Genomic DNA, 22,112 nt, shown 5'->3' with positions numbered 1-22,112 from the left:
CAATGTTCAATCCCACTCTTCTTTGCTTCACACTCTCATACATTAGCGCTTCATTGGCGCCTCCAAGAAGATTCCAAGCTCAATGATTAGTTCTTATTTTTTAATAGTTTTTAGTGTGTCTGGATTAAGATTTTGTTAATTTGTTAAAAGTGACAAAAATATAATCATATATATTATATTAAGTTGAAGTTCAATTTTAGAATTCAAATTGAATCAAATTGATTTCTAATTGTAGTTTAATTTTGTGCTATGTGTCCAATTTGATTTTTAAATGTTGGTGTTAAGTTACTTCCATTCATAATGTTCAATGTGGAAATTGAATCTACTAAGATAAACATCTTATCATCACAATTGTTAATATTTCCGTGCGTAAGCACGGACTACATGCTAGTGTCATATAACATATGAGACTTGGACTATCCCATATTTTTTTGTGCAATAGTCATTTTGTAAGTACAAATATTTGTATAGTGTGAAAGTAAAGACCGAATTTCAAGTTTTCTAGAGGAAATTTTACATATATATATATATATATATATACACACACGTTTAGATTATTCATTTATTCTAGAGTTAAAATTTTATCTTTGTAAAAAAAATTTAAAAAAAATTTGAAAAAAAAAAAAAAAAAAAACATTTGAGACCCGTTCTACCTTTTCCTTTTTGTCTATGTGAGTCACGGTCCACTTGACCTGCCCTGCTTCATGCTTATCTTTTTCCCGAGTGCAAGTTCCTATGCAATATCTTAATTCTCAATCAGATGTCGCTTTGTGGGACAAACTGCCAGAGTCTTCAATTTTATTTTGAATCTTTGTTCTTCTTCAAAGCAGTTTCGTGAGGCATCTACCAAACCAAACCATTATAAAATGGTCACCAACTGTGGCCCCAATATCCAAAATATGAGAGAGAGAGAGAGAGAGGTTGTGAGTTGAGAGATGGGGGAAAGAGATAGAGCTGGAGGAAGTTTATGGATATGGGTGTGTGGGTAAGGAAATTTATTTGCATTTCCTTACCAATTCCACCCATTCCATTCATTTCCTTTGGTTCTTTTCTTTCCCCTCTACTCTCCCATCTGTGTATCACTTTGTTTAGCAAAATCAGCAGTACTATTTTTTTTCCTTCTATCCAATGATTTCATTTCTGAAATTTCTTTTCATTTTCCTTTGCCTTGTGTAGTTATTCATTTTGTGCTTCTCAATTTTTTATGATTACTTTTGTTAATGGGTGCCATCACCGTTCCTTTAAGAAGGATTATGTTGGATCTTAGGAAAGCAACAAAAACACCAATAAAAACAAAGGCATGTTTAAAAAATGCATTTAGGGTACTTATTAATGATTCATTTTGAAAAAAAGAAAAGAAAAAAAGATGTCACTTTAATAGAAAAGCCCTTTGTCATCCATTAGCAAAATCCGTTAGCCAAATCCATTAAAAAAGAGGGGAAAAAATATTACTACAATCGATTCATGTGTGAGTGTGACTACACCTATAAGTTAACCGATTCATGTGCGACTGCACCCATAAAGTTAATTGATTACAATAGCGATGATCAATGCATTATTGACCCAGGATGAAGATTAGAATGACTTACTTAAGGTTGTAAATCGTAATAATGATTGTCGGAAACTTATAATAATTCTTTGATGGTTGTTACAATTGCACTTGAGTGCAGAGTTACAATTATGGAATGGGAAGGTTACAAATGAAAGAGGATTGATAGATTTTTTGTGAACCCAAGTTGGTGTGTAATATATCCTGATGCTAAGATAGTTCATTTGACCCGGTGCCACTCGGACTACTGTCCAATGCTTTAGGAGAACCCAAAATGGGAGGAGTAGTCTCTTTTGTTTCCAAACAGGGTGGTTGTTGGATCCCTCTTTTTTCTCAATAGTACATCAGGCGTGGGAAAGTAATAATAGGCTGGTTGATGCTATTAATTGGTTTACCGTTTACGCAGATAGCTAAGGAGTGGAATAAAAACCAATTTGGGAATATTTTCACTAGAAAAAAGAATTTGATGTCGAGACTGAATGGTATTCAAAGAGCACTAGCTTTAAGACCATCGGAATTTCCTGTGAAGTTGGAAGATGAGCTCCTTAGGGAAATGGATTTTGTGCTCAAACAGGAGGAGTTGTGGGCTTTAAAATCAAGGGTGAATTGGATGATACAGGGTGACCGTAATACGAACTTTTATCAAGTTTCAACCTTGGTTAGACGGAAGAGGAATCAAATAATGGCTATCAAGAATATAGTGGGGGAGTGGATCCATGAGGAGGGGGAGATAAAAGATTTCATTAGGTGTGGCTTTAAGCAGATTTTCTTGTCTTCTCATTCTTGTGTGTCTAGGCTGGATCCCGCTATTTCTCAATGGTAGCTTAAGCTCTCGGATTTGGAGAAGGAGAATATTAGTGGGGGGGGGGGGGGGGGGGGGGGGGCGCTTCTGAAGAAGAGATAAAGGCAGCCCTTTGGTCTTTGAAACCTTTCAAAGCCCCGGGACCGAATGGGCTTCATGCGGGTTTTTTCCAAAAGTTTTGGCATATTGTGGGTAAGTCCTTGATTGAAGAGGTTTAAAAGGTTTTTAATGATAGAAGAGTGTCGGAGGCCCACATTGCCTTGATTCCAAAAATTCAGGGTTCGGAAACTTTGGGTAATTATAGACCTGTTAGTTTGTGTAATACGGTGTATAAGGTGGTTACTAAGATTATTGTGGCAAGCTTGCAACCTTACTTGAACAAATTCATCTCTCCTATGCAAACGGCTTTTGTGCCAAGTTGTAAAGGGATTGATAATATTATTATTGCCCAGGAGATCATTCATTCCTTTGGGAAGAAGAAATGAAGGATTGGGTATATAGCGCTTAAGATTGATTTGGAGAAAGCTTATGATAAGCTTGAATGGAATTTCATTAGAGATATGCTTATTCGGGTTAATCTTCCAATGGATATTATAGATGCCATAATGAGTTGTGAGTCTACAGTTTCTACATCTATTTTGTTCAATGGAGAAGCCCTTGACCTGATCTATCCCTCTAGGGGTATAAGGCAGTGAAGGCATCTCAAAGTGGTTCAGCTTTTTCCCACCTATTCCTTGCAAATGATTTAATTATCTTTGCCAAAGCTGATTGGGTTAATTGTGCAGCCATTAAAGATGTTTTGAATACCTTTTGTAGCATTTCTGGCCAAACAGTGAGTGAAGCTAAGTTAAGGGTATACTTCTCATCAAATGTCGATAGGGATACTAAGGAGTCCCTTTGTGACATTTTGGGGTTTGTGTCAACACCATATCTTGGTAAGTACCTTGGATTCCCACTAAAACATCCAGGTTCTTCTTCACATGATTATGACTTTATTTTGGATAGAGTGAAGTAAAAACTTTCTGAGTGGAAAGGCTAACCTTTTATATTTGGCTGGTCATAAAGTGCTCATTCAGTCATCATTGGCCGCTATCCCCTCATACATTATGTAGTGCTCTTACCTTTCGGGAAGGGTATTGAATGGCCTAGATAGAGTAAATAGGAACTTCCTTTGGGGGTCTACAAATTCAGCCAAGAAGATTCATTGGGTTGGTTGGGAGAAGGTGACAAAATCCAAGGAAGAAGGTGTTTTGGGGTTGCAAACAGCCAAGGGTAGGAATGTGGCACTCTTATCCAAACTTAATTGGAGATTTCATATGGAGGGGGAGGCATCGTGGGTTAATGTGTTGACGATGAAGTATTGTAACCATCGAGGGAGAACAACCGCTAATGCAAATAGTTTCCCTTGCTCCTCAATATAGGCAGCTATGAAGAAAGGGATGGACACTTTTAACAAGGGTTGTAGATGATTTGTGACAAAAAACAGCACTTTGAATATTTGGCATAACAATTGGGTGAATGGGGGACCCCTTAGAAAGTTGATCCAAGGGCCTATTTTTCAAAAAGCCAATCTTTTGGAAATTAAAGATATTATGCTTGATATAGGCTGGGATTGGGAGAAAACAACCTTTGAGTTACCGGATGAAGTGAAGGGATTGATTTGTGCAATTCCCATGCCGACCTTAGGTGGTGGCTCGGACAAATTGGCTTGGGCCGGATCATCCAATGGGTCCTTTGATGTCAAAAGCGCATATGGTCTTGCTATGGAGTCTTCCAATGAGATTGCTTTTACAGCTAGCTAGATTTGGAAGGCAGATTTGCTTCCAAAGGTTAGAATGTTCCTTTGGTTGTGTGCTCACAATAGTATTGGTGTTAAAGTTTGTTTTGGAAGAAGATGAGTGGTTCAAGATGAAGTGTGCCCTGTTTGCTGCAATGGTGCTAAAACTACCTTGCATGCCTTGAGAGATTGCTCTCACCTAAAACATATTTGGAACCAACTAGGGGTCATGACTTCAAATTATGATTTCTGGCATGTTAATTTGTTGGATTGGTTGTCTCTTAATGTTAAAACTAATGATAAGCTGCATGTCATGGGTACCCCTTGGAAACTTGTTTTTCCCTTTGCTCTTTGGAGCATTTGGAAGAGTAGGAATGACATCGTTTTCAATAGGAAAGTTCAGAATCAAAATTTGGCTTTGGATATTGTGTATCAAGCTATGGAGTATTTTCATTGTGTGGCTGCTCCTAGGATGCAAGGCCGTAGAGTCTTAAGGATAATTAGGTGGGAGAGTCCTGTGCAAGGGTGGAATAAATTGAACACTGATGGGTCATCCAGTGAGCTTCATGGCCTGGCTGGTTGTGGGGGAGTGGTGAGGAATGAGGATGGGCAGTGGGTAGCTGGGTTCAGTAAGCGGATTGGGGTCACCAACAGCTTTGCCGCTGAGTTGTGGGGGCTGTGTGAGGGCCTCAAGCTGTGCTGCAATTTGAATATTCATTGTCTTGTAGTTGAGATAGATGCCAAGGCTATTGTTGATGTGTTACGGAATGTAGATTATGCTAACAACATTATATCACCTATTTTGGATGATTACAGGTAGCTGTTTATCCGCTTCCATCAAGTCCATATTAATTATTGCTTCCGCCAAGCCAATCAATGTGCTAATGGTTTAGCTAGGATGAGCTTTAGGATGAATACTGATTTTCTTATTTATGATAGTTCGCCTGTGGACATTTTAGATGTTTTTTAGGGTGACCTCAATGGGATGTATTTTAACAAGATATTTCATGAACCTTGTTCTGATGCTTAGTTTTTAATATTATTGTCCTTTCATAAAATTAAAAAAAATAAAAAAATAAAAAAAAAAGAAAGAAAGAAAGAAAGAGGGATAGCCGGTTGCAAATAAGAAAGAACTTTTATTTATTGGGAATGAAAAGAAAGGAGAGCTTTGAAAATTCCAGATTGTCTTCAAAATCATAAAATTAAAGGAGCATATTTTACTTTTGAAGGAATCTTCTACACCCTGCAAGTCACTCTAGTCTTCACATTCACCCTAAGATGAGTCTTCATCTTCACTCACTTTTGAGATATATACCACTACAATTTGAGTTATAAGACTCTAAAGTGTAAGTTTAAAATATAAGACTCTTCATTCTCCCCAAAAAAAAATTATAAGACTCTTAATTTAGAGTCTTTTAGTTGAATATTGCAAAAAAATGAATTTTATTTGTAATATGGATAATGTTCAAACTTATTTAAAAAAAATGAGAAAAGAATAAAAAAAGTATGAGATAGGAGAGAAAAATGATGTGAGAGGAGAGAGAAGGAGAGAAATGAATTTTGGTAACTACATCATTGAAATTCCTGCCCAAAATGCAAGCTGCCCAAAATAGAGGAGGGGCCCAGAGGAAAATAGGAATTTTGGCCCGAAATTGCAGGGGAGAGAAAAAAAAAAAAGAATTAGAGAAAGATTATGTTTAGAATATTTTCACAATAAATTTTAAATAATATGTTGTTATTAGTTATTACAATTTGATAAAGATGTAATTTAACAATTATTTGAGGAGTATTACATTCATAATATTTTCACAATAAATTATAGATACTACGTTCACAACATTTTCAAAACAAATTATTTGATATATACTATTCTATTCAATTCTATATTATACGCAGTCATATTCACATATTCAATTTATTTATTTATTTTTATTTTTAATAATACTTCTAATATTTTTTTTTATATTGATTTATTCATCTTCTACACCTAACAGTCAACGTAAAAAGAAAAACCTAGCTCTATATATCTAGACCCACAAATTACACTCCAACTGCAACCCATTCTCCAATCCCAACGGATATCAAGAGGGAAAGGAAAGAGAAGGCTCCGGAGAAAGTTTATGGAATGGGTGCGTTGGCAAGAAGATTACACTATATTTTGTAGCCTTGCAATTGCAAAACCACCCTCTTTCCTATGCCACCCATTCCTCAAATTTCCCTGAGCTTCTCTCTTTCCATTAACACTCTCATGGTCATATATATACATAGCTAGCCACAAAAAACTCCTACATAGCCACAAAATGAGTGGTAAAACAAAAGGATAGGGATGAGAGTGAGAAGAAAATAAGATCTAGAGTGAGAGGGAATGGAAGAGTGGACTATGGAAATTCTAGGGAGTGGAAGGATTGGAAAGACATAACTCTTTGTAAAAACTTTTTTATCAGTTTGTCTTTCCTAATCCTCCCATTCCATTGGTTTCCTTTCATTCCTCCCTTTCCCTTTGCTTTAATTCATGGGGTTCTGTCTAGTAAGTAAGTACTCATAAACTTGATTTTTTTTTTTTTTTTGCTAATAGTACTCATAAACTTGATTTAACTTTGTTTTAGATATCATGGCTGGTGATATTAATAAGATAGTCATGGCATAAGATAGTTAAAAATTTTATATAATCTTTATTGTGTCCTCATCAGATGTTTGTAATAGGCTTGAAATTACACTCTATGCTGGTGGGTTGAATGGTTCTTTTTTTTTTTTTTTTTTTTTTTTTTTTGCTAGAGAGGGAAAAAAAAAATCTGAACACTTCATGTACTCTTGTGGTAGTTTTCAATTGCTAAATTATTCTACTATTTACATAATCATAAATTGTTTTGATAGATCATCCTCTTTTGCTAGTGGATGAGAAATTAGAGAGACTGAGATCTTTGTGGGATTTAAATTTTATCTGTTGGATTTAATTGTAATACTGCTGCTGGCTAGTTTTAACTGTAATAAAGTAATCTGGGTAGAGTTTCCTAGCTTCCTCTTGACTTTTGTACAAAGTATGAGATTGAGGATAGATTAGCTATTGTTTTACTTCAGAAAATAAGTGTACTAAAAAGAGTAAAGATTGCAAAGGAAAAATCAAATTTGTCAGATTATCATATAAAACTGATATTCATGGACAAAAAACCAATCAGCGCTAGACCCATCTCCTTCGTGTATTTTTATTATCAAGAAGCTTGTTCAAGTCTTCTTCAAAATATGTCACAAAAGTAGTTTTTGTCAAATTAAGGCTGGAAAGAGATTTCTAGTAATACTGTAATGTTTTGTAAAAGCACGCGTGGGTAAAAAAAAAATGTACGGTAACATGTGTAATATTGTTAAAAATGATAAATACAAAACCTCATTTGCATTTTTCAGTTGGACACTATGACCTCAATCAGATATCATTTTGCTTTCAATATACTCTTTTCACAAGAATGAATTTTTTTTGATCCATATGCAAGTTATTCAGTTGTTTATCTATTTTTTTCCCCCACAGAAAAGCTGTGAACCAAAGTCATATGACTGGTGAAAGACAAAAGTCACATGACCTGCCAAAAATAAAAATTTATTAACCCAATTGGAAGGCAAGTGAAAAACAGTAAAAATTTCCTCAAGTGGAAGAATTTATTAACATAAGGGGATGGTCCCCTGATTTCAAAAACTTTTATTAAAATCTAATGGATTCAAATCTTAGGACCACTCTCTTCCCAAAAATTAAAATCATAGGACCACACTCTCGAGAAACTCTTCCATATAATGACCTGAGCTTGTTCTATATTTTACTGTGATGAGATTTTGCCATATATATTATGGAAGGGTTTTGCAAAATAGGCCTCTACCATACTTTTGAGTCTCGGCTTTATTGACAATTGTGTATATAAAAGTTGGTGCGTTGGCAAGAAGATTTTGCCATATTTTACTTTTATTTTCCGTAATTTGAAAAACTCTATCGATAGAGGAAGAGTTTATTTGGAAATAGGTTTATCCTATTGAAATTTGAAATTGAAAATTTTTTATTGGAATAATATAATGAGACTTATTAATAGTGATAAAAAGTACAACGAGATTTATAAAAATTAACAAAAATAAATTAAATAAGAAAAAAAACTGACTTTTTAATCTATACAAGAATGGGGTGTGAAAAAGTGGATTAGAATTCGGTGTTTTCAGAATTTTTTATATAAAAGAAAAAACAATAATTGTGCTCTACCAAAACAAAAATAATAAATAAATCAAAGTTGTGTCATATATATATATATATATATATATAATGCAAAGTTTTGTCATATGAGACCCGTTCCACCTTATCTTCTTGGCTAAGTGATGAGTCACGGTCCACTTGCCCTGCCCTGCTTCATGCTTATCTTTTTCCAAAGTGCAAGTTCCTATGCAACTGCCAGTCTTCTCGATCAGATGTCGCTTTGTGGGACAAACTGCCAGTCTTCAATTTTATTTTGAATATTTGTTCTTCTTCGAAGCAGTTTCGCGAGGCATCTAACAAACCAAACCATTATAATAAAATGGTCATCAACTGTGGCCCCAATATCCAAATTATGAGAGAGAGAAAGAGAGAGAGAGAGGTTGTGAGTTGAGAGATGGGGGAAAGAGATAGAGCTGAAGGAAGTTTATGGATATGGGTGTGTGGGTAAGGAAATTTATTGCATTTCCTTACCAACTCCACCCATTCCATTCATTTCCTTCGGTTTTTTTCTTTCCCCTCTACTCTCCCATTTGTGTATCACTTTGTTTGTGAATCAGCAGTACTATTTATTTATCCTTTTATCCAATGATTTCATTTCTGAAAGTTCCCTTTCATTTTCCTTTGCCGTGTGTTTATTCATTTTATATCACTTTCATAGAAAATTGAAAAAAAAAAAATCAAAATATTCAATTTTTTTTTTCTTTTTCTAAATTTTTTTTAAAAAAATATTTCATTAACGAATGCCTCTATTCATTCGTCAGCAAAATCCCTTAGCAAAATCCATTACAAAGTGGGGAAAAAAATCCAATAAAAAGAGGGAAAAAATATTACTTACTGTAATCGATTTATGTGCGACTACACCTATAAAGTTAACAGATTTATGTACGACTGTACCCATAAAGTTAATTGATTACAATTATGATTATGAATGCATTATTGACTCAGGATGAAGATTAGAATGACTTATTTAAGGTCGTAAATTGTAATAACGATTACCGGAAAAAGATGAGATGATAAAGAGAGAGTTTGGATTCGGATTATTTCAAGTTGCGTTTCTAATGTTGCGTTTTCTCTTTTTTTTTTTTTTTTTTTTTTGGTTCAGCCTACAATGATTGACCGGTCTTCTGTGAACAGTGCTCTTGTGTACTGTTCACGGATCCCACAAACTTCACTTTTTATCAACTTTTTCATTAAAAATTGGTCCCACAATACTATTTACACATTTAAAAATTATTTTGCTACAGTGTTTTTAGTTTTCAGTTTTCAGTTTCAGCAAAATAAGTTCAATCCAAACAGACCCAAAATATTGGTATGAACAAAACGTTACTTATGATAATTCTTTGATGGTAACTTGAGTGCAGAGTTTCAATTATGGAATGGGAAGGTTACAAAAGAAAGAGAGATTGCCGATTGCAAATAAGAAGGAACTTCTATTTATTTATTTATTTATTGGGAATGATAAGAGAGAAGAGCTTTGAAAATTCCAGATTGTCTTCAAATTCATAAAATTAAAGGAGCATATTTTACTTTTGAAGGAATCTTCTATACCTTGCAAAGTTACTCTAGTCTTCACGTTCACCCTGGCTAAGACGAGTCTTCATCTTCACCATTAGATTTAGAAAGACTTGCAGGGGCAACTATTTTGTCTACTTGAGATACTGATAATTTTGATCCTTCAATTGCATTTATGTAATACTAATAAAAAAATAAAAAATAAAATTGTAGGAATTTAGCCCAATTGGGTCTTGGGAATCATTAAAATGAAGTTCTAAATGGGACTTTATTGGAGCTTTCTGCGTTAACTTTCTACTCAACCTGGAAATTGCGGTGAGCAATATTCTTTTAATTTCTTTTCACGAGGAAAGCTTGGTGCAATTGTGATTCAACTTGAGCTTTTTCAATCAAAATTGTTAGTTTGCATTTGGTCACTCAATTTCTATTACAGTTTTAGCAAATTTAAATGTATGCGTGTGTATGTATATATATATATATATATATATATATGTAAGGACGCGATTCGTGGCGGACCGTAACAGTGTCGGGTTCGCACGTGAAAAAGCCCCTAACAACATCATTTGTAGAGCGTGGGTTTGGAAGGCTAGGCCTTGATCGATAGGCGGTGGGTTTTTCGCTGTGTTCGTACCAGTTTAAGTTTTCCTACACCCCTGGAGTTTTTCTCCTGGAGGTGGGCTGGGAGGCTCTGGTTTTTGGCCATTTTTCCCAACCCCCTTCTTTAGGTTACTTATTTTTCCTTTTATACTCGCCTGCGTCCACTGTCCTTCGCCCACGTATAGGGTCAACCTTTCCAAAATTGATACTTGTCCCATCAGCCCATATTCAAAGTCGTTGGAGGTGATTGTAAAAGCTAAAGACTGCGGCTCTGTCAGGTTCAGAGCATTGAATGGCAGTGAGAGCAGCTTTCCCTAGATATTTTAGATCTTTCGTCCTGATTTCGGTCCTATACCGTTTTTACCCTTCCTTCAGGGGGGGACTTTGGGTCTGCCGAGGACTGAGCCGTCCTCGACGATAGCCATAGGCTATTTTGTCGAGCTTGGGCCATAGCCCTCCTCGGCTTGGGCCTTCGGATTTTCCCCAGATAGATGGGCCTGGCCCGTAAATCATTTGGACCCCACAATATATATATATATATATATAGATGAAAAACAAATTAATCATTTTGGAGGAAACTATTTTGGAACAATTGTTATTTGGAATAGTACTTCAAATTTTGAAATTCATTTCATCGCTTCAAATTCTTACAAAGAGAGGAAATTCTGAAGATTACAATTAATGAACAGTAACTTTTAAATTTCAGGATTCCAAAAAGTCTACCGTAAACTCTTCCATAATTCCTGATACTACCAAAATAATATTGTAGACGAACAATGAAGTCTTCAATAGTATCCCAATACTGCCAAAATAATACTGTAGATGAATAGTGAAAGTCTTCAATAATTTCCTGATACCATGATACTTTTTGTGATAAGATAAACAATTTCACATGCAAAGGATTATGCTGTCGGATAAAGATCAATAATACTAGGAAAATGTATCGAAAAAAAATAATAATAATACTAGGAAAAAATGACAATTTGGAGGAAACATCTTCGAGACTAATTCTTATGAGTCTTTTGGGTTAATATTGCAAAATTTAAAATTAATTTGCGTTATAGGAACTGTTGGAAGTTATTTGGCAGATTGAGGAGAGAGACTGAATTTCGGCATCACCATTGCCGAAATTCAACCAAAAAGTAGGAGAGAGAAGAATCAAATGGAGGAAAGAGAAAATGTTGAATTTCGGCAACGTGGATGCCGAAATTCCACTGCCCCTATTCATCCAATTTCGGCATCACCATTATGAGTAAAAAAAAGTTTCATGTCCACAATATTTTCACAATAAATCACATGTAATTAGTTATTATTAGTTCAAAAAAATTTGTGACAACTAATTGTGGCAATGGCATTGCCGAAATAGGAAAAAAAAAAATTTGTGGCAAACTAATTGTGACAATACCATTTCCGAAATAGGGAGAAAAATAAAAGTGACAAACTAATTAAGGCAATTGCATTACTGAAATAGGGAGAAAAAAAATTTGTGACAACCAAATTGTGGCAATACTATTGCCGAAATAGGGGAATAAAAAAAATTTTAGCAATTGTGGCAATGGGATTGCCGAAAATGTGAGGGAAAAAAAATTGTGGCAATGAGATTGCCGAAAATATGAGGAAAAAAAAAAAAGAGAGAAAATGATTACTTGCTATTGCCGAAAATGTAAAAAAAAAAAAAAAAAAATGGGGGATTACGGCAATGCTATTGCCCGGCAATAGCATTGCCGTAATCCTTTTCCTTTTTTTTTTTTCACATTTTCGGCAATGCTATTGCCTATTGTTTTTTTTTTTTTTTTTTTTTTTCACATTTTCGTCAATATAATTTCCGAAATAGGGAAACAAAATTTTTCCCCTATTTCGGCAATTTCATTGCCACAATCCTTCTCTTTTTTTTTTTTTTTCTCACATTTTCGGCAATGCGTCATAATTTTTTTTTTCCCTCGCATTTTCGGCAATGGCATTACCGAAATAGGGAAGTTTCCCTACCTATTTCGGCAATCCCATTGCCACAATTGCTTAATTTTTTTTTTTTATTCCCTTATTTCGGCAATAGTATTGCCACAATTTGGTTGTAACAAATTTTTTTTTCTCCCTATTTCGGTAATGCAATTGCCTTAATTAGTTTGTCACTTTTATTTTTCTCCCTATTTCGGAAATGGTATTGTCACAATTAGTTTGCCACAAATTTTTTTTTTTCCTATTTCGGCAATGCCATTGCCACAATTAGTTGTCACAAATTTTTTTGAACTAATAATAACTAATTACATGTGATTTATTGTGAAAATATTGTGGACATGAAACTTTTTTTTACTCATAATGGTGATGCCGAAATTGGCTGAATAGGGGCAGTGGAATTTCGGCATCCACGTTGCCGAAATTCAACATTTTCTCTTTCCTCCCTTTGATTCTTCTCTCTCCTACTTTTTGGTTGAATTTCGGCAATGGTGATGCCGAAATTCAGTCTCTCTCCTCAATCTGCCAAATAACTTCCAACAGTTCCTATAACGCAAATTAATTTTAGATTTTGCAATATTAACCCAAAAGACTCAATTCTTATAGCACTAGCAAGGATGCCAAAAAAAAGTTTTATTTTACGCCTTAAAAGCTTATTTTATTTATTTTACCATTTCATGTTATAATTCACCCTATAATTTAATTTCTATTTTTATATACAACTTAATAAATATTGCAAAAAACAAAGTTTATTGTTGTTATAGACATTGTTCAAAGTTATTTAGCAAAATAAGGAAAGAAACTGAATTTCGGCAACACCGTTGCTGAAATTGTAAGAAAAAATATGAGAGAAAAAAAGTTGAGTGATGTGATTGGGAGGAAGAAAAAAATGAATTTCAATAATGAGATTACCGAAATTTTTGTCCTACTCAAGCTCTACCTGTGAAGTGCCCCAGTGCATGCTAGGGGAGTGCTCGAATAGTTTACCAATTGTGGCAACCAAGTTGTGGAAATTGTGGGGAATTGAGGAGAGAGAAAATATGAATTGTGGCAACCAAGTTGCCAAAGATGGGAGAAAAAAATAATAATGGTTGCCGAAATCTAGAGATGAATTAAAAAAAAAATATTACATCCACAATATTTTTACAACAAATCACATGTGATTAATTGTTATTAGTTCAAATTTGAATTTAACACTGAGATTGCCTTTTTAATCCAACAAGTAACAACCTACCACTTAGAATTTGTTGTAAAAATGGTATGCACATATCATTTCTCAAAAAAAAAAAAGTGACAATTGATTTGTGGCAATGGCATTGCCGAAATAGAGGGGGGGAATTGTGGCAATGGATTTGTGGCAATGGCATTACCGAAATAGAAATAGAAGGGAAAAAAAATTGTGAGAGTGAATTTGTGACGATGGCATTGTCGAAATAGGAGGCAAAAAAAATTGTTACAATTGGTTTGTGGCAATGATATTGCCGAAATAGAGGAGAAAAAATTGTGGCAATAGCATTGTCGAAATAGGAGGGGAAAATAAAATTGTTACAATTGGTTTGTGGCAATGGCATTATCAAAATATAAGGACAAAGAAAAAAAAAATTGTTTGATTTTTGGCAATGGCATTACTGAAATAGGAAATTGGAGGAGAGAGAGAGAGAGAGCTGTCTAAATATAAAAAATATATATATATAGGACACATATTCTTATTCTTCAGTAGTTTTTTTGACCTGTTTTGTGTGTATGTCATGTTCCTTCCTTGTATTGTAAGTAAAAAGTCAATTAACCAATCACCTCACCTCTTTATCTGATTCTTATTCTCTGCTTGAAATATATTCATTGATCATTCCCAATAAAAACACCTATTAATATCACGCCTAAATCTATCTCAGAGATTCTTTTTTGTCTTTTTATTTCCCCTCTTCATAATAAAAAGACAAAAAAGAATCTCTGAAATAGATTTAGGCGTGATATCAATAGGTGGATTCATTGGGAATGATCAATGAATATATTTCAAGCAGAGAATAAGAATCAGATGAAGATATGAAGTGATTGGTTGATTGACTCTTCACTTACAATACAAGGAAGAAACATGACATACACACAAAACAGGTCAAAAAAATTACTGAAGAATAAGAATATGTGTACTATATATTTTTTTTTATTCAGACAGCTCTCTCTCGCTCTCTCCTCCAATTTCCTATTTCGGCAATGCCATTGTCAAAAATCAAACATTTTTTTCTTCTTTTTCCTTTTATTTCGACAATGCCATTGCCACAAACCAATTGCAACAATTTTTTTCCCCTCCAATTTCGGCAATGCCATTGCCACAAATTCACTCCCACAATTTTTTTTCCCTTCTATTTCAACAATGCCATTGCCACAAATCAATTCCCACAATTTTCCCCCCCTCTATTTTGACAATGTCATTGCCACAAATCAATTGCCACTTTTTTTTTTTAGAAATGATATGTGCAAACCATTTTTACAACAAATCTTAAGTGACAGATTGTTACTGGTTGTTATTGTTGGATTAAAAAAATAATCTTAGTGTTAAATTCAAATTTAAACTAATAACAACTAAACATTTGTAATTTGTTGTGAAAATGTTGTAAAAATATTGTGAACGTAGCATTTTTTTTAATTCCTCCCCAGATTTCAGCAACCACTATTTTTTTTTTCCTCCCATTTTCGGCAACATAGTTGTCACAATTGGTAAACCATTTGAGCACTCCCCCTAGCATGCAGTGGGGCACTTCACATGCAGAGCTTGGGCAGGACAAGAATTTCGATAATCTCATTACCGAAATTCATTTTTTTCTTCCTCCCAATCACATCACTCAACTTTCTTTTCTCTCTATACTTTTTCTTAAAATTTCGGCAACGGTGTTGCGGAAATTCAATCTCTCTCATCATTTTGTTAAATAACTTTGAACAGTGCCTATAACAACAATAAACTCCATTTTTTGCAATATTTGGCCAAAAGACTTTAATAAATTAGTATAAATTATACAATTAAATAATATTATAATATAAACATCACACTTCTCTATTGTCGTCTCTTTCCATCAAACCCACGGCCAGCAACTCACCAAAGCCAGCAACCTCCGACCACAATTCAGCCCAACAATTTTAACCCACTGAAGCAAGCAATCACAAACCTGCCACTGCAACCCACCAAAGCCAACAATCACAAACCCAAAAATTTCAACAAAATTTACATATCCACCGAACCACAAACAACCACAGAGACGACCCAAGCCAGCAAATTAGATCATGTAAATTGGAATTGAAGGGGTTCTTGGAATCTTGCTCTGTGAACATTTTCCTAATACCTTAAGGACTCCATCATATTAGATCATGTAAATGGAGTCCTAATAGGACTCCATATGACTTTCAACTTAATCTAGAAATTGCATTGAGCAATATTCTTTTAATCTCTTTTTTGGAGGAAGCTTGGAGCAATTCTGATTCAACTTCAGCTTTTACAATCAAATATTTGAAGTGTACATTTGGTGACTTGATTTCATTGACAATTTCATCAAATTCAAATTGATCCCACCATGTAACTTTGAAACGCCGAGCTAGTTTCTTGAAAGGAGAGCCTTGAAGAATCATATAATCCCAATGGAGTATCCATGGCAATTGGTAATTAGTGTAGAGATGGAGAAGAGAAGGAAATGAGGACATTTGAGTGGGCACTTGATAATTCCTTTCAAATTTTTTAAAAGCATGTTTGATGGGTTTAGGGAGAATTTCCTTAATTGGTCCAAATAAAATCCACCAGTTGAGAAACCAATTGGGTAATTGATCAGTGGGAGACTTGTCAAAATTAAGCAACCAACAATGATCCAATTGTTTGTTTTGCAAATAAAAGGTATTGAACCATGCTTTTTTATAATCCCAATAATTAAAAAATTGAGGTTCAAATGGTGTTGAAAATTCCCATAGTTTTGAAGGGTGTTCTCCCCATTCTTGAAGAGTGATGACCTTTTTAATAGTACATTTGGAATGGGAGAAATTGGAAGGATCATTTGGATTGAAAATATGGGTTAGCATAATAGACATAGTATCTATAAGGATTAACTCATAGAATTGCCTATTCTTCTTTGGGTCACTTGGAATAAAATGCCAATTTGGAGGAAAATATTTTTCAACAATTGTTAAGGGATCATTTTCTTGAGAGTATTCTGGTTCAATTACAAAGCATGTTTCATAACCGGGTTTTGTCAGAGTTAAAGATATTCCAGGTTGGACGATTGGAGTAGATTCAGGATCCATTTGTGTCCTATCAAAAACAAAAGGATCCATTTGTGAAGAGGAGGTCCTGGTCAATAGAAAATTGGAGTAAAGAGTTAATTTACAGATTGTATGGCAATGAGGATGACGTAATTTGATTTAACAATATAACAATAATTATCATAATAGGATGAGGATGACTAATCTAAAACAATTGTAATATAAAAATAATGATAATAAAATAAATAATAACTTAAACAGTTACTATGATAAAAGTATTATTTTGAAGAACAACTTACTTTTGCAGTAGTTTCTTGAACTTCTTGGTTGGGAAGCTATATTTTTGAATGATTACAATTGGGTCTGAGTAGAGATTTATTTCAGTTATGGAAGTGATTGGTGACTAATGAAGAGAAGGATTACGAAAGAGCTAGGAATAAGACAGGAGAGTTTTGAGGTTCCTTAAGTTCTACCCCACCCTCTATCTGATGAGGTTTTTATAGATACTTTTTGAGACACTTGACGTGATAATCTTGGTTACATTTATGGAAAAGTTTAGGGATATAAAATATTTCACAATTTTTTCTTTTTGTCATAATTGTAATTTGATAACCACCGGGCCTTGTAGTCCAAGTGGTACCCGGTTTACCTTGAAACCGTTTGTTCGGGGGTTCGAGTCCCCGCACCCGCATAAACAATTACCTAACAAAAAAAATTGTAATTTGATAGAGTATAATAGATGAAAAAAAAATAATAAGTTAATGTATAAATGATAATTAACTACTTATAATTTACCATATCAAAATTACAAAATAATTTGTGATCATAAAACTCCTATATACCTATCCCTGTTTAGGCATGGTATGAATAATTGTACCTTGTTACTCATCACGCATGGTTGGGCATAGTATGAATAATTGTACCTCTCCTCTGGACTATTCTTTTCTTTTCTTTCTGGTTGGGTGTGGTCTTTTCACTTCTAGTCTTTGCAGGCATAATGGAGTCGCAATTATTGAGTATTTTTTTATATTTATTTTAAGTAATAAATAAATTCAAAAGTTGGAGATATTTTAAGTGACAACCAATTGAACTATAAAACTCAACTTTACATGAATCCGGTGAAAATAGCTAAATATCACGTTTTGGTAAAATTTATGACAAATTAATATTGTTTCGGAAATATTTAGCAATCTATCCTTTTTTAGTACTCGAATTTCACAAAATCGTGTTCTAAATAATACTTGAGTTCCTAGGTGAGCTACCGGTAATATGATACTCGATATTACGGAAATTGAGTACTTCTTTATAGTACTTGAGCCTAAAAAAGTCGAGTACATTGTTTTTTTTTTTTTTTTTTGGTACAAAACTTTTACTTATTTCATCTTCAACTGTTTGTGATCGTTGTGTCCACCAAACTAATTACAATGTCTAGACCTGAAAAAGTTGATGTACAAGTAACTGGAGTTGCAGTTTTTTTTTTTTTTTGATAAACTTTCATTCATAAAAGCAAACACAAAACAAACATCAAGGGGAATCCTCCTTACACGCTACATATAGAGCAGCAAGAAGGTTCCCCGAATTGAAAAAGCAAGAAGAATTAGAACTCAAAGCAAACTTTGCGGCTACATGAGCAGCATTATTACAACACCTGTTAACCCAAAGGAAAGTACAAGAAAGAAAAGCAATAGAGAAAACACTAATATTATCAACTAAATTGCAAATAGACCAATCAAGTTTGCACAACAGATGATTGAGCGCATCAATGCAGCACTTTGAGTCCCCTTCTAAGATGACAAGATTCCAATGTTCACGCTTAGCCAGCTGCACAGCCCAAAGTAGTGCCTCAGTCTCGGCTTGGGGGGGGGGGGGGCGGGATGGCAGGATTCTAGCCCAAACTTTCACCACTTCTCCACAGTGATTTCTTGACTGGAGTTGCAGTTAGCTAAGCACAATGTTGTCTGGCAGTAACTATTTACTAATGGTGCCCATGAGATGTTAGGAAGTTTGTAAGATGCAAAATAGCCCTTATCCTAGATAACACTTAAACAAAGCACCAGATGGCAGATGTCTCATTGAGTATATTGTTATAAAAGTGCTGCACAAAAAAAAAAAAAATGATAAGAGTTGGTAATTTGATATGATTCTAAACAAAAAAATTATAAGAGTTGTTAATTTTATCTGATGTTCATAATCAAAAATCATCAAAGACACATATGGATAAGACCTTTCAATTCATCACTGTTAGAAGCCATGACATGAAAAATTGTTTGTTGTATACGTATGTGTCGGCAAAATTTAATATTTTTTTTTTAACACATTGTCCACATGGCTAGCCCGGCCTCACCTTAGTTTGGTGAACAGAATGATCACAAGCAGTTAAAGATGAAATAAGTAAAAGTTTTGTACGAAACAAATAGTAGGGAAAAAAAAGAAAAAAAGAAAAGAAAAAGAAAAACAAGGTACTCGACTTTGTTAACTTCTAGTACTATAAATACATACTCACTTAGGAACTCGAGTTTACTGAACTCGAGTACTATTTAGAACTTGATTTTGTGAAACTCGAGTATTAAAAAAGTGTTAGATTGCTAAATATTTTCGAAACAGTGCTAATTTGTCACAAATTTTGCTAAAACGTGGTATTTGGCTATTTTCACCAATGAATCCTTTACACATTTTCAATTTTGTCACCAGATCGGACATCTTAGTCCAAGTGGTGCATGGTTCAAGGGGTTGGGTCGAAGTACAGGTGTTGCATGGTAGTAGTAGTTTTTAATAATTTCAAAAAAAAAAAAAAATCTAAAAATTTCTTCTCAAGTGTTTGGTTTATATGAATGAGAGGAAAAGAAAATGACTTATTGATGGTAAAAGCATTCTTTCAGCACTATTCTTTGTTAAATTATGGTTTTTCACATAACATTTGTGTTGGCTTTATTCCATGACAAAAAGTGTTATAATTGCATTAATTTATTTCCTTGTATTTAGTGGATTTATTTGTAATGGGTTTAGTATTAAGTTGGTGAAGATTTCTCAGGAAGTTGATCTCGCGACTTGGCTTGCAAGTGATACAACTAGCGAAGGTCACATGAAGAGCACATGTCAGAAGCTGAAGAGTCAGTGTGTTTTGTGACTCATCTCTTGACTTGACCAACTCATGAGATGACTTGCAAAATGCACTGACTGCTGGGATTTTAAGTGCAACTCCTATACCCTTCACTCATACTATATATGCCCTCATTACCCACAAAATTGAAGAGAGACTATTCAGAAAAAAAAAACCCTAAAGAGGTTTCTACAACATACCCACCTTGTTAGAGATAGCTACTCATCCTTAAGTGAGAATTCATTTATAGTCTCTTCTCTTCCCCTCTCCCATTGTTATACCTTGAGAAAATATTTGTACTCAAACACAACTCACACCAATTCAAAGTGTAGAGAGTGAATTTGAGCTTGGGAAGTATTGGGTATTTGCCAAAAAAAGCCAGTAAAACTTGGTGATGCAATTTGGCAGTATTGCAGGATTCAAATAACTAGTGAAGACAAGATTCCGAGAAGTCCATTGGTAGTTAGAGCTTGAAAGGCTAAAGTACATTGGGTAGATTAGACTTGGATGATCTTTTTAATATCCTTATACTCCAACTTATTCGCTAGTGAATCGATTTCAACTTGGAGGATTGTGAAGAGATTTTTCACCAAGTTCTTCAGTTTCCTCTTCAATAACACATCTCAGTATTATCTTATATTTTTATCTCTCTTCCCTTACTTTTTAAGCTTTATATTTGTTGATGCTTGCTTGTGGATATGGCTTAGAGAGTATTTCCAATTATTGCAAATTATTTACTCTTATTACACACTTAAATAAGTTAGAGTAGGAATAATTAAGCCGTGTAATTTAAAATTGGAAGTTTAAACAAGTTATAATGTTTTACACTATTTGAGCTTTCATTCTTTTTCTGAAAGAAATTGGTGAGCCAGGAAGAAGGGAAATAAAAGTCCTCCATTTTCCTTTCCTCTATCCCTATTCATCTCAACCAAATAACATATTTGTTTTCCTTTTCCTCATGTTCTTTCTTTTATCCTCTTACGTCCCTCAAAACAAACATAATAGTATAGTCAGAAAACATGGTTAATGTAGAATTGAGGCGATTAAATAAATAAACTATAGAAATGAGAAACTTGGTCTTCTTTTCTTTTCCAATAATAAGTCTTTTTTTCCACAACATAGTGAGTCTTTTTTTTTTCTACAACTTATAACATGACTTATTTTGATTAATGCATAATTAAAATGAAATCAAAGAATGACCAAAGTAAAATTATGTCAATGGTTGATGTAAACCAGGAATCTGTTAAATCTCTGCCTCTTCTTTCATTATTGTTAATTTTCTGCTTTTCTCTACAAAACAATATGTACGTAACTCAAATATTAAATTCAACAACTGACTCATTGGGACAATTTTGCCCAATTGAGAAATTGGTAAGAGTATGGTGTTATTGTGGTACAAATGTTTCCAGTGTAAATACCACAAGTGATACATTGTCAAAACATAAAGACAATTAGCTAAGGGCCTAAGGCAAAATATAGCAAACAACATTACTACTAAATAATACCGATTCCAGAATTTATACTAATTAAGAATACCTGATACTTGAAATTATATTAGTTGAGTTAATTAGATAGATTATATATATATATATATATATAGAGAGAGAGAGAGAGAGAGAGAGAGATTAGATTTACTAATCTTGGATTGTTAAAACTTAAAATTATATATATAACTTTACTACAAAATGAATTATTATTGTGGGGCCCAAATGATTTATGGGCCAGGCCCATCTACCCGGGGAGAATCCGAAGGCCCAAGCCGAGGAGGGCTATGGCCCAAGTTCGACAAAATAGCCTTGGGATACCGCCGAGGACAGCTAAGTCCTCGGCAGACCCAAAGTCCCCACTGAAAGAAGGGTAAAAATGGTATAGGACTGAAACTAGGAAGAAAGATCTAAAATATCCAGGGAAAGCTGCCCTTACTGCCATTCAATACTCTGAACCTGACAGAGCCGCATTCTTTGGCTTTTACCACCACCCCCAACGACTTTGAATATGGGCTGATGGGACAAGTATCAAACTTGGAAAGGTTGACCCTATACGTGGACGAAGGACAATGAACGTAGGCAAATATAAAAGGAAAAACAAGTAACCTAAAGAAGGGGTTGGGAAAAATGGTCAAAAACCAGAGCCTCCCAGCCCACCTCCAGGAGAAAGACTCCAGGGGTGAAGGAAAACCGAAACTTGTATGAATACCACAAAAAGCCCACCGCCTTTCCACCAAGGCCTAGCCTTCCAAACCCACGCTCTACAAATAATATTGTTAGAGGCCTTTTTACGTGCGAACCCGACACTGTTTAGGTTCGTCGCCAAATCGCGTCCTTACAATTATATTATTAGTAAATTAGAAAATAATAA

General features: G+C 34.3%; 1 protein-coding gene across 1 annotated transcript; it reads right to left on the bottom strand.

The window, feature by feature from the left end:
- Positions 1 to 15,368: 15,368 nt before the first annotated feature.
- Positions 15,369 to 17,163, bottom strand: LOC115950902. Its single transcript, XM_031068435.1, has 2 exons — positions 16,954 to 17,163; positions 15,369 to 16,742 (listed from the first exon to the last, which is right to left on the bottom strand). The coding sequence occupies exon 2, from the start codon at positions 16,724 to 16,726 to the stop codon at positions 15,812 to 15,814; it is 915 nt and encodes a 304-aa protein (XP_030924295.1). The 5' UTR covers positions 16,727 to 16,742; positions 16,954 to 17,163; the 3' UTR covers positions 15,369 to 15,811.
- Positions 17,164 to 22,112: the final 4,949 nt, after the last annotated feature.

Source organism: Quercus lobata, chromosome 1 (genome assembly GCF_001633185.2).
Source record: "Quercus lobata isolate SW786 chromosome 1, ValleyOak3.0 Primary Assembly, whole genome shotgun sequence".
Lineage (NCBI taxonomy): Eukaryota > Viridiplantae > Streptophyta > Magnoliopsida > Fagales > Fagaceae > Quercus > Quercus lobata.
The sequence above is the reverse complement of the archived record's forward strand: the minus strand, read 5'-3'. Positions and strand labels throughout refer to the sequence as shown.